Raw genomic sequence first — 11,007 nt, 5'->3', positions numbered from 1 at the left:
TCCTTAAAACTTTTGATCAGAGTAGAGCTGGGGTTCAAGCCTTAATGCCATCTTTACTTCACTATGTCTCTCTTCCATGACATACACCTTACCGTCAGGGGGGAGGGGGATGGGTGGTGGTGACCCCACAATAGAGTAGCATCCCATCCAGTGGACAGTAGAAACACTTGTACGTGCTTTATGCTATATCCAGGTAAAAAATTAGCCAGGATTCAGGTGGAATCCTCTCCATTTGAATCCCACTCATCCCATGGTTTGGGTTTGAAATTTTTCATTCCAGGATTTTCTTCAGTGGGAAATTTTGTCAAGTATACTTTGTTTGTTTGGGTGTCTTGGGATTGTTTTGGGTATTCAAAACAATCTGAAGATTCGGGGTAGTGCCCGCATATTTCAGCAAATAAAGTACATCCAAACTTGTTTTTAAAAACTTATTTTTTGTGTTATATCATTTAATGCTTTCTGGAAATTTTAAGGCTCCTAAATACGGCATGGGATTTTTTTTTTTTTTTTTTTTTTTTGGGGGGGGGGGGTGGTTAAGTTTTGGTCCAGGGATTTTTTTGAGTTTTGTTGAAGGCCCCAGGAATTTATTTGGGTTTTGATTTTTGCCCCCATTCGATCATCCCGTCACAAGTCCGGAGTACCCTTCCTAGGACTGTAAAATGTACTGGCTAATTAAGGAATGTTCATAATGAAAGAAGTTCAAAACATCATCATGTTGTGCACACATTTCCATTTTTTTCAATTTTTGATTCATTTTTTACCTTCCTGTTATAACTGCAGTTACAGTGATCCACACCTCATCTCCAACCTGTTGACTAAAGAAAACAAACATGTCCATTAAAAGTTCCTAATTATGAAAACTTAGAAGCATGACCAACTTCATAAAAATCAATCTGGCCCTCAAGGTTCTCTTCTATTCAAAAGATTGCTCTTTTCTTTCCTTTGCAGTGGCCATTATTAAGCTTTCACTGATTAGTGTTCAGTACGGCCAGAAACTATTCTGACAGCAGGGGTATTTTTCAGGACACTGAACGACTATGAAGATTACTGATTACGGTTAGGAAACTGAGTGAATCAAGTTTCAGGTCAGTTTGCTCTGTATAGTACTTAGGGTAGTGACCCTAACTAGAACCTGTTCACTTTCCTAACCCTAATCACTAATCTTCAGAGTCATTTGGCATTCTGCAAAAAACCCCTGCCATTATTGTAATAAAACCTGCAATTATGAGTTATCAAATGTTTCTTTAATAATTAAGTTGTCAGTGCTAATTATGTTTACTCCTTATGAGAAAATATAGATTTTCCTTTTTGAAAGTAGTAGAAGGTATTAAATTAAACAATAAAAAATTTCCTAGCCTGGAGTAAACCTTTTACAACAAATACCCTACAACAGGAACATGTCCGGAGGTGGGGGGGGGGGGGGGGGGGACAGGGTTGGTCGAGGTGTTGTTTGGGTCATGAGGCAAGCTCGGAGCTGACTGAGTCATTAAAACATTAATTTATAATATTTTTCACTTTTGGATCGCTTACTGTTACTGAGGGGGGATTCGTGACCCGAAGATACTGTTGCCTGGATGAAGATCATAGCTTAAAAATAAACTCTATCGTCCAGCATCACATTGAAAATTGACGATCGCGACTCACTAATTACGGTATATGACTTCAAACAGTTTTGAAACAAAGAACTTACGTCAATTTAAGTAAATCTCTCGTAAAGTATGAAAATAACGGCTACAAACCTTAAAAAACACAAAGCACATGCCACAAAGTACAGCTCCTTCCACGCGCCATCTTTGAAATTTTCGTATGCTTGCTCCCAGTAGCTGAAATAAACGCGCGGCCACCAAATGTTGCGTTAGGTTAGGAGCGGACTTGGTCAGGTTTTAAATGTTTATTTTTTCTTTTTTTTCTTCTAATTTTGTCTATTTTATGTGTATAAAGAATGGCTTAAATTGACAATTTTCGATCAGAACCGTAGCCATTTTCTCTTTTATTCTCAAAGAAAACAATTGCATTGTCATTTAATTCGCTCGGCTCCCGTCTCCCCCGGGCCCCTCCCCATGTAGGACAGGCAGGCATTGCCAAGTTATAACACCCGTTTCTATTGTATGTAGGAAAATAACGGTTTGAAAAATTAGTTAACCAAACAAGACAAAAAAGCGAAGTTAAATATTCAGTTGAACCAGTGGTAAAGACCAGGAGTGCTTGACACAAATCATCGTATCCGGCCCTCCTTTATAAGGTGGATTTCCATTGTCGAGTAATTCTTACGCCTGTACGCACGTAAATTTTACGTGCGTAAATGCTATAGAAGAAATGCATGAAAGGCCGCGCTTAAAAGTAAAAGTTGAGCGAGGTTCAACTTTTACGTGAACGGTGCGACCTTTCATACATTGCCTCCGTCTTATTTATGCGCGTAAAATTTAAACGTGCGTATATAGGCGTAAAGAGTGGTGTGGCCAACCCTTACGGGTTGTGGGATTGGGTAGGGAAGGCACCTTGCATGGGACCTATGAGCCCCGTTCGTGCCCATTCCCTCTGGGCAGGCCTGTGTCCAGAAAAAGCTGGTAAAGCTGGTAAAATCTGAAAGTGCACTTAGCATATCCAGCTAGTTTACAGGCGCTCTACTTAAATACTTACTGAATAAATAATTCAAATACAACATCTGACTAGATTAAAAACCCCACGAAGACAGAGACAATGTCAATAAATAATGTGAAGTGACGTTTATTCCAAAAATAACTTGCAAAGCTGTGCTTACATTACAAACATAACTAAACGAATATAACAAATTAAACGTGTTAAACTGAGCAAATCTTAAATATGTTTGCCTGACTGGGGCTCGATAACTTATAGCAGAGTGTTTGCCGAACGTTGCTGAGTCTGGATATTTCAGAACCAGCACCTTGTTACTTGTTAAAATACACTGATAATATACGTTAGCATTTTTTGCTATAGTATCAGTTGTCCAAAAACGGGTTTCATTCAGCCCTTAGCGCATTGCAATAATGGCAAAGGAAATCGTGGTTTCTCTTAACCTTAGCTAAAACTAGGTACTGATGCAAATATTATACGAGCCAAATAAGACAAATTAAGACAAAAAAGATGAAAAAATCCTACGAGAGAGACCCAAATATAGGATCCTGCAAATCTACTGATTATCAGCTAAAACACTATTTAAAGCTTACTTCATTTAATATCACACATAACACGAGTAAGAAAATAAATTGTACACTTGTTGTGTTTCTGAGCAATAAACATTTCTGGTGTATTTAAATTTTACATTTGCACGTATATTTTCCAGTTTAAGGTGAAATCTCCATATCACGGAGACCCCACAAATTTGAACAGCCAGCGGATATGAGCGCATACAGCGTTTCTTATACCAAAGGCTGATTGTGTCAGTCATTTGAGGATTGTTCTCGGGCAGATTCATTCTTGGTGTATCCAAAGCCTGTAGGCTTCTAGGTCATCTTGGGTGTGCCATGATTAAATTGGGCGGAGTTCAATAAGGGCGAAAATCCCTCGCCTAAACCGAATGCTTCGGAAAAATTTCAAGGCCTGATCTCATTTCTTTTGTACCCTTCTCTCTTCTGACAGTTTCAGCAAGGAAAATAGCACTTTTATAGTTACAGATGGAAATGAGGCTGAAGTTGACCTTGTTTTGATGCAGCACCTCCAGCTTTCTTATGTGAATCGTGTTCTTCTTCAGCTAACTAGTATTTTTCAAGCATAATATCTATGAGAAAACAGTGGAGGTTTGTACCAAAACGAGGTCAACCTTAGCCTCACATTCACACAAAGGCCAGAGTACTAAGCCCACATCTGTCAAAAGATCTATGGCTTAAACGTTGGATAGCGCCATCCACCCAATAAATATCTATGTCCTCTATCCAGGAGATAAGTATAAGGGAAGCTAATTACTCTATCCAAAAGAAAAGAGATTCATCCAGTGGAGAGCGTTATCCCGCTTTTGAACAACTGGGACCAGTTCAATAAGTTCAGTCCGCACTAACGAATAAGGCGATACTGTCTAGTCACAAACTATTCACTCGACAACATCCATTCATCGACCATCTTAAAATTCCGTTTTGGTAGACGCTGGAGAAGAAATTTATGACTGTAATGACAAAACACTTTTGAACGGTGGTTGTAATGGAAAAAGCGCTTGCTATTTTTGTGTGAACGCGAGGACAAGGCGCATTCAGTTTCAAACGAAAAGGAAACACATTAGTGTGGACGCCGGGTCTTAAAGAAACCCCATAACGTCCATTAGTGACTTTGCTGGTATCCTTAGGTGCCTGACAATTCCTATAGAAAAAAGCTACAATTTGAAGCAATAATAAATATCATAGAATTCGTGTGACTAAAATATTTTAAGCTCAGGAATACCTAAAATGCCGGATAACTAGTTAAGATTGCAAAGCCTCCTGCCATTTCCCTAATTAAAGTATCTTTTCCGACGAGCCCCAATTTATCTTGTAAGGTAGTAGTTTTTAAAATGCCGTATCTGTGTTTGTGTTAGGAGATTCCACGGGCACGATCCCAGCGGGATTCTCTATTCCTTTTTCTTTAGGGTTTGAAGAGCCATTCTGAAGGTGAACCAAATTAAGCTGAGAAGTGGACTTGTGTAGGTACGGAATTGTCTTTAATGGGGCAGGCTTCTCGGTCCATCCATCTCCGTAACTATCCAATGGGTATGCGGGCTCACCGTGCTTTGGAATATCGAGACCTGAGGCAATCATTACATCATTTTAGTTTCAAGTACTGTGATTTAGCAACGCAGGTTTTAGTAAACAGTGCAAAAACAAGAAAAGAAAACAAATATCTCAGAGGATGGAGCTCTGTGACAGGTTGACAAACAAAAGAAATACATAAGAACCAATCTGGTGCTACAATCTTTGTTTGCCCGTTTGAGCTAGGCTTCGAGTGATACTAACCGGTGTTGTTTCGATCGCATTGTACTGTAGCATTGTTAAGGGGACGAATTTTGGATTCAGTAAATTCTTTCATGTTTATCATTAAAGAGTAAAATACTATATTTCTCATTAAATTTCGGAATAATTATTTGCCCTCATGTGTTTTTCAAAAAGCTCAAATTTTGATACTCTTTGAATAACACACTCTCTTGCAAATAGATGCCAAATTGAACTCGAAGTCGCATGACCACCTATACTAATAGCCTCCTCTCTATATCTTCATGTAAAATTTCTTTGACAAGGATTATAACTTACCTTTCAGTTCAATTTCTTTGTCAACACGGAGTACCCCAATAAGATTCATTGCCAGAAACAGGATAAAAGCCAAAGAACCCGACCAGATCATGATGACAATCACACCCAAGAGGTTCCACCCAAATCTGCGGAATGACAGCAAGCCACCATCGTACAGAATTCCAGAATCCTTGTTGAAGATGGGCGCAGACAAAACTCCCCAGATTCCACCACCGAGATGAACTGTGCAAAAACGAAAGAAAGAGAAGGCGATTACGAAATATTTTATCATAAATATCTCTTTCACTGATTCTGCTTGATGAGATCCTGCTAAAAATTGGGCTGTGATGAGGATTCGAAACGTGGCCCTTGCAATGACAAGACTCACCTATAGCAGCTAGACAGGAACAAGTAACAATAAGACCTCATTTACTCGCCTTATTTTGTTTCATGGACACGATGGTGCATCCTTGACATCCTTTGAATTCTTGTTATAAAGTTTTAACCTTAGGTATCTAGAACTGATGAACACTCGTGTCTCTCGTTGTTAATGTGCCAAGTAAACTATTGTTTTTAAGAGTATTAATTTGTGTTAACCCATAACAAAGGTCTATAGATCTATTATTATTCATTCAAAATGTTTCTCTGTTTCTGACTGGATTAAAACCCTCGGCCAATTCTTGTAACCAGCTACCGCCGACCAAATTTGGAAAATATTTGAGATATCCTGAAGTCTACGAGTCCTCAGCTTCTACGTTCGTCATGAATACGAATGATCAGTGATAGGATGTAGAAAAGGATTGATAAAGGGCAGCAGAAGGCGCGGAAGCTGAACTGTTTTGATCGTTTACGGCAACTGTTATTTGAAGAATATCTGTTAAACCAAGCATCCCTTTATATAAACAAACTGCGGAGGAGTAGGAATGTGTTGAAGACGGGAACTTAACATTGATCGAGAAAGCATAAATAATTTTGGTGCATAATAAAACAGTTATTGGATTGGGCTTCGTATGATATAAAGAATTATGCATCAGTCAATTGATACCCCGGCCCCTCGACCCCCGCAGCATAGTGGGAGATAGCAGGGATTTAACGTGGCTAATACAGGGATTTAACACACATTTAACAACGTGTTGTCCCCAGGGGGCCGGTGGAATTAACTAGATGCCTGTTCCACCCGGGTCATAAGAGGGAATTTAACGCGCACGCATTTTTGAAAGCGCGGACAGCAAGGGGGAACTGTATCTTTCTTTTCTTCAGAAACAGTTGTTTGAGGGCATCAACTCCCTTTGAGATTTGTGGATCTGTAGAAGTCCTCAGAAGCTCTATCATTGTATTTTTAAACCTTGCTGAGTGTATGCAGTGTTCTGATAAAGTGACAGGTATTTTTATAGGCACACGGAAATGTAAGTACATGCACGTATAGGCAGGTATAAACGCAGTAACTGTTCGAATAAAGGCAACAACATTTAGACATGCACGTCACCATGTGAACATCGTGCGGCTCCGATTTGCTGTGCACCTCTCGTGAAGGAAGGTGGCCAGGGAATACCAAGAAGCCATTTTCAAAATAAACAGAATTTGTTTCATGGCACTGTTTCAGGTCTTAAGGGTAGATTTTCTGACCCTGGTCTTTCCCCCCCCCCGCCCCCCCCCCCCCCCCCCCTAGTGTTCCTCGGCCCGATGTGCGCACACCATGATCGAATTTGAATGTAGGTCATATAAGAGGTCCAATTTCACTGCAGTTGGTGAGCATAGTTAAAAATATGGTTGAATTTAGGAACAAGTACAGTTGAGACCAGCAAATACTGTAAATCCGAACTGAATCGTGTTTATTGTTCATGACCCTCTAATGCCCCGCTATACGGGGCTTTTAACAAACTGTTTAGCCCCGGGAAGCCGGGAGATTAGCGGTGTTTTAACACGCGGCCAATGTTAAATTCCCCGCCAAGTCGCGGGGGTCTGGGGGGCGGAGTTTCAGCTGATTGATGCATTATGCAGATCGACCGAGGCGTATAACATCCATCGGGATCTGCTTAATTCTTCATATCATACCAAAGCCGAATCCAATAACTACTCATTATCTTTGCTGTTCTTCTTACCTGCTACAGCGTCTATTGGATCATCGATCTTTAGCTTGACGACAAGTGTACTCCATGCAACATAAGCTATTCCGGCGATAATACCAATGTTAAAAGCAGCGTAGGGATGAACAACGTTGCAACCTGCGCACAAAGCAACCTACAAAATAAATGAATACTGAAAAAGATGTCGTGATTGTTTGTTTGTTTGTTTTTTGTAGTGTCAGCTTTGCTGCCATAATTAGCTTAAAACGTTCGAACTACCTCAGCCTCCAGAAGTCTCCACCAATCAAGGCAAAAGCAAGACCTTACTGTAACCATAGTTATTAGAGGAGACTGGTTATGAAAAGCGGCAAACATCAATGACAAAAACAACAGTGCTGCAGTTTATGTTGGAAGCACCCTGAAAGTGTACAATCCTTTGTTTTCTGTTGGCAAATTGTTACGGAATAAATTAATGCAACGTTTTTATTGGTCAATACAATCAAAATGATAGGAATTCTTTTGAACGTTGTGCACTTTCAGGTCCACAAAAACATATATCAAAGGAGTCTGACGGGTTTCATAACCATTCCACTCAATTAACGATGCTGTAACGTGTTTTTATCGTTTTATTGTGCTAGCTACCTGTGCATTTGCATGGCGAAAGCTGAGTGGAGATAGTACTCAAGTGTAGCTGACAAAGTATGCGGCAAGGCATGGCAGTTTCATTGAAAGGTTTTTTTCGAGAGGTAATTCGGCTCTGCTTTCCCACTTGTTCTGGTATTGCAGTTACACTCAAAAATTCTGGAAAGACATTTATCAATGGATAACTCAAAACACCACCTTAAACAAATCCATTGCCTTCTCTCCTCTTATCTGTCTTGGACTAATTGATAATATCTCTGATTTATTACCACATCACCTTTTCCTTATCGCCAAACGATATATTTACACATGTAAGTTAAATAACTGCAACCCTGCGCTAAAGGTTTATATACAAACCGTTATGAACTCCATGGAAATTGAAAAAGAGATTGCCTCTAATAATAACAATATGTCCTCCTTCAAAAACAAATGGAGCCCTCTTAAACTTTGCCCCTCGGACAAATAAACTTGCTGTTTTTTTAAATAATTCCAAAAGTTCCAAAAGTTAAAGTGATGCAGAAACAAATGCAAATGCAAATCACCTTTTAGTTGGTAGGACAGACTTCTTATGTTTTTGTTGTATCGTGTTTTTCTTTGCAATTTTGCAAATAGTAGTCAATTTTGTAAAATTTTTTTAGGCTTAATTAGTTGCAAATGCTGTAGCATCGTATTTTTCCTTTATCTCTTGTACCTTGGTTTTATTTTTCCTCGATGTAAATGTAAGTATTGTCATTAGAAGTGTTGTAACCAAATAAATGTTATTAAAAAAAAAAAAAAAAAAAAAATTCGGCTCTGTTCACTATACAAACAGCTACAAACAAAAAGATGATAAGCTCATTCTCTTTTGTAAAGACTAACTACGGCTATAATACAATGCCAACTCGAAATAAATGCGCGAGGACGACTCGTACGCAGCGCGGGAAAACGTACGCGCGCACAACGCGCGCACTGAAATCACGACTAGTTTTGCAGGGATGATCTAACTTCATGGAACGAAATATGTCAACCAATCACAAAAAACAGCAATCCAAAACTGAAACCTGCAAATAAAGCTGATTCTGATTCTCTTTCTCACCATTCCAGTCAGTCCTCCATTGATTGTAAACAACAAACTCCAGTACTTTTCTGCATATCCCAAACGCTTGATAATCATGGCAGTGATGGCACCAGCGGCTCCTAAAATGCAATAAAAAGGAATCATTCTTCAGCCTCATCAATTATCCAAATACACAAAATTTGGATTATTTTTCTGAGTTGATTAAGTCATTGGCTTCCAGCATAAAGAGACTGTTAATGCACTTATCATGTTAACGATGAGTAAGTGAAACACTCGCTAAGTGAAACACTCGCCCTGTTTAACGAGGGTAACACTCGCAGCCGACGAAAACGGAAAAAAAGAATAAATGTAGACAGGAACTGCAGCTGGAGTTAAGAGGATTGTTGTACAGAAGGTAACGATTTCCACAATGAACGAAAGATCATCCTATGTAAGAGAATCCAGAATCCTGAATCCGGAAAATGTTTGCTTGTGGAATCCGGAATCATGGGCTTTGGAATCCGCAATTCCACTAACGACTGGAATCCGGAATCCAAGTACCACTGACAAAGAATTCAGAATTCAGTACATGGACTCCGGAATCCACAATGTGTAATCCAGAATCCAAGTCTGTCTTAGATTCCCTTACCTGGGATTAAAAAGAGGAGCTAAAGCCTAGGATTAGTCAAAAACTGTGATGTTTATATATGGGCATCCTGTTCGCTAACATTGCCATGCCTTTACACTAGGTTCGGAAGGAAGATGAGGAGTAACGCGTTAAAGGCGCTTAACTCGCGGGACGCATTCGACACGCTTTCGATTAAAAACCGATCCGACCAATAAAGGCCGAGATCTGTTTCAAAATTGACCTGTTATCACCTGCGCTTGGAAAAAAACTAGACGCATACTGTCGAGAAGGGATTTCTGAGGATAAGGATGCAAAGCGTTAGCTTCGGCGGCGATCAATCGTTATTGCAATTTTAAGAGAATACCATGCTTAAGAGCAATGAGAAGGGGATGTCGATAACACATTTTGGCGAAAACAGTAACAGAGTTACAGTCTTTTCCCCGTGTTCATTATTGATTGTTAAGGATGCTTATTCAGGCTTAGCTTAAGTATCGTACTGTGAAACAAAGAGAGTGGCTGCCATTACAGACATACAACGCTCACGAGTCAAGATTTCCGCAATTTTAAGAGAAACTAAGTTGGAGGATGTGGGGTGCCTCTTAGTTTTACAAATTGAAAGCGGTTTCTCACTTATATTTTTTATTTCTAAAGTAAGTAGAGGTTTTAGAATAGAGGAGGCTGCAAATTGAGGTGTCTTGAATACTTTTCTGTACCTTAGAGTGGAGAGAGAAGGGCGCTTACCACCAATTTTGAGGTTACGTGTACGACTGGGATGGGTGTTGTGTCAAATTGCACCTTAGCACTGTTTTGTGGAGGCTATCACTTCTCTTATTGGCTACTACAAGGTTGCGCGGGAACCTGGGTTAAAATTCATCCCCCAAAACAGTCCCAGAGTGCAATTCAACACAAACCGACCCAGTACTCATGCGTGGCCTCAAGATGGCCAATAGAAGCGTGGGCCTAAATGAGCATGCGCACAAAAAGTATTGAACTGAAAGCTCACCTCCGATAATGGTATTAACAATGGCCAGTGCGACGGTGTCGGCATCTCCTGCGCTAGCGATGGCTGCTTGGGAACCGCCATTGAATGCCAAGAAACCAAAGAACAAAATGAATCCACCCAAGGCAGCTTGCTGTAACCAAGGAAACAAAACAATAACGACTTATTCCTCCACGTCAGGAGCCCATTGGGTTATGGGCTGCGCTCCAGTTGTGATATGAGTATTTTCTTCCAAAACTGAAGAGTGATTATGCTAAATCTTATTTTTAAAACTAGTAAAGCAACAAAACGAGAAACGTAACGACTACAATGCGTACATGTTCTTGATCTTTGATTGAGGCAAAAGCAGAGTTTAACTCCTTATCCTTGATTTAAATTGTACTCAGAATCTGCACTTCCCTATCTTTGTTGTCAGTGTGCTG

General features: G+C 39.9%; 1 protein-coding gene across 1 annotated transcript in view; it reads right to left on the bottom strand.

The window, feature by feature from the left end:
* Window positions 1–3,176: 3,176 nt before the first annotated feature.
* LOC140940949 (putative ammonium transporter 1) overlaps window positions 3,177–11,007 on the bottom strand; it is a 20,921-nt gene continuing 13,090 nt past the window's right edge. Inside the window, exons 7-11 of the mRNA XM_073389913.1 lie at window positions 10,589–10,718; window positions 8,997–9,097; window positions 7,316–7,454; window positions 5,235–5,456; window positions 3,177–4,732 (exon numbers count right to left, since the gene is read on the bottom strand). Of these exons, the coding sequence (XP_073246014.1) occupies window positions 4,497–4,732; window positions 5,235–5,456; window positions 7,316–7,454; window positions 8,997–9,097; window positions 10,589–10,718 (828 nt within the window). The 3' untranslated portion in view covers window positions 3,177–4,496. The remainder of the gene's footprint in view (window positions 4,733–5,234; window positions 5,457–7,315; window positions 7,455–8,996; window positions 9,098–10,588; window positions 10,719–11,007) is intronic.

Source organism: Porites lutea, chromosome 6 (assembly GCF_958299795.1).
Source record: "Porites lutea chromosome 6, jaPorLute2.1, whole genome shotgun sequence".
NCBI classification, from domain to species: domain Eukaryota; kingdom Metazoa; phylum Cnidaria; class Anthozoa; order Scleractinia; family Poritidae; genus Porites; species Porites lutea.
Note: the sequence above shows the minus strand (reverse complement) of the source record. Positions and strands in the feature narration are given on the sequence as shown.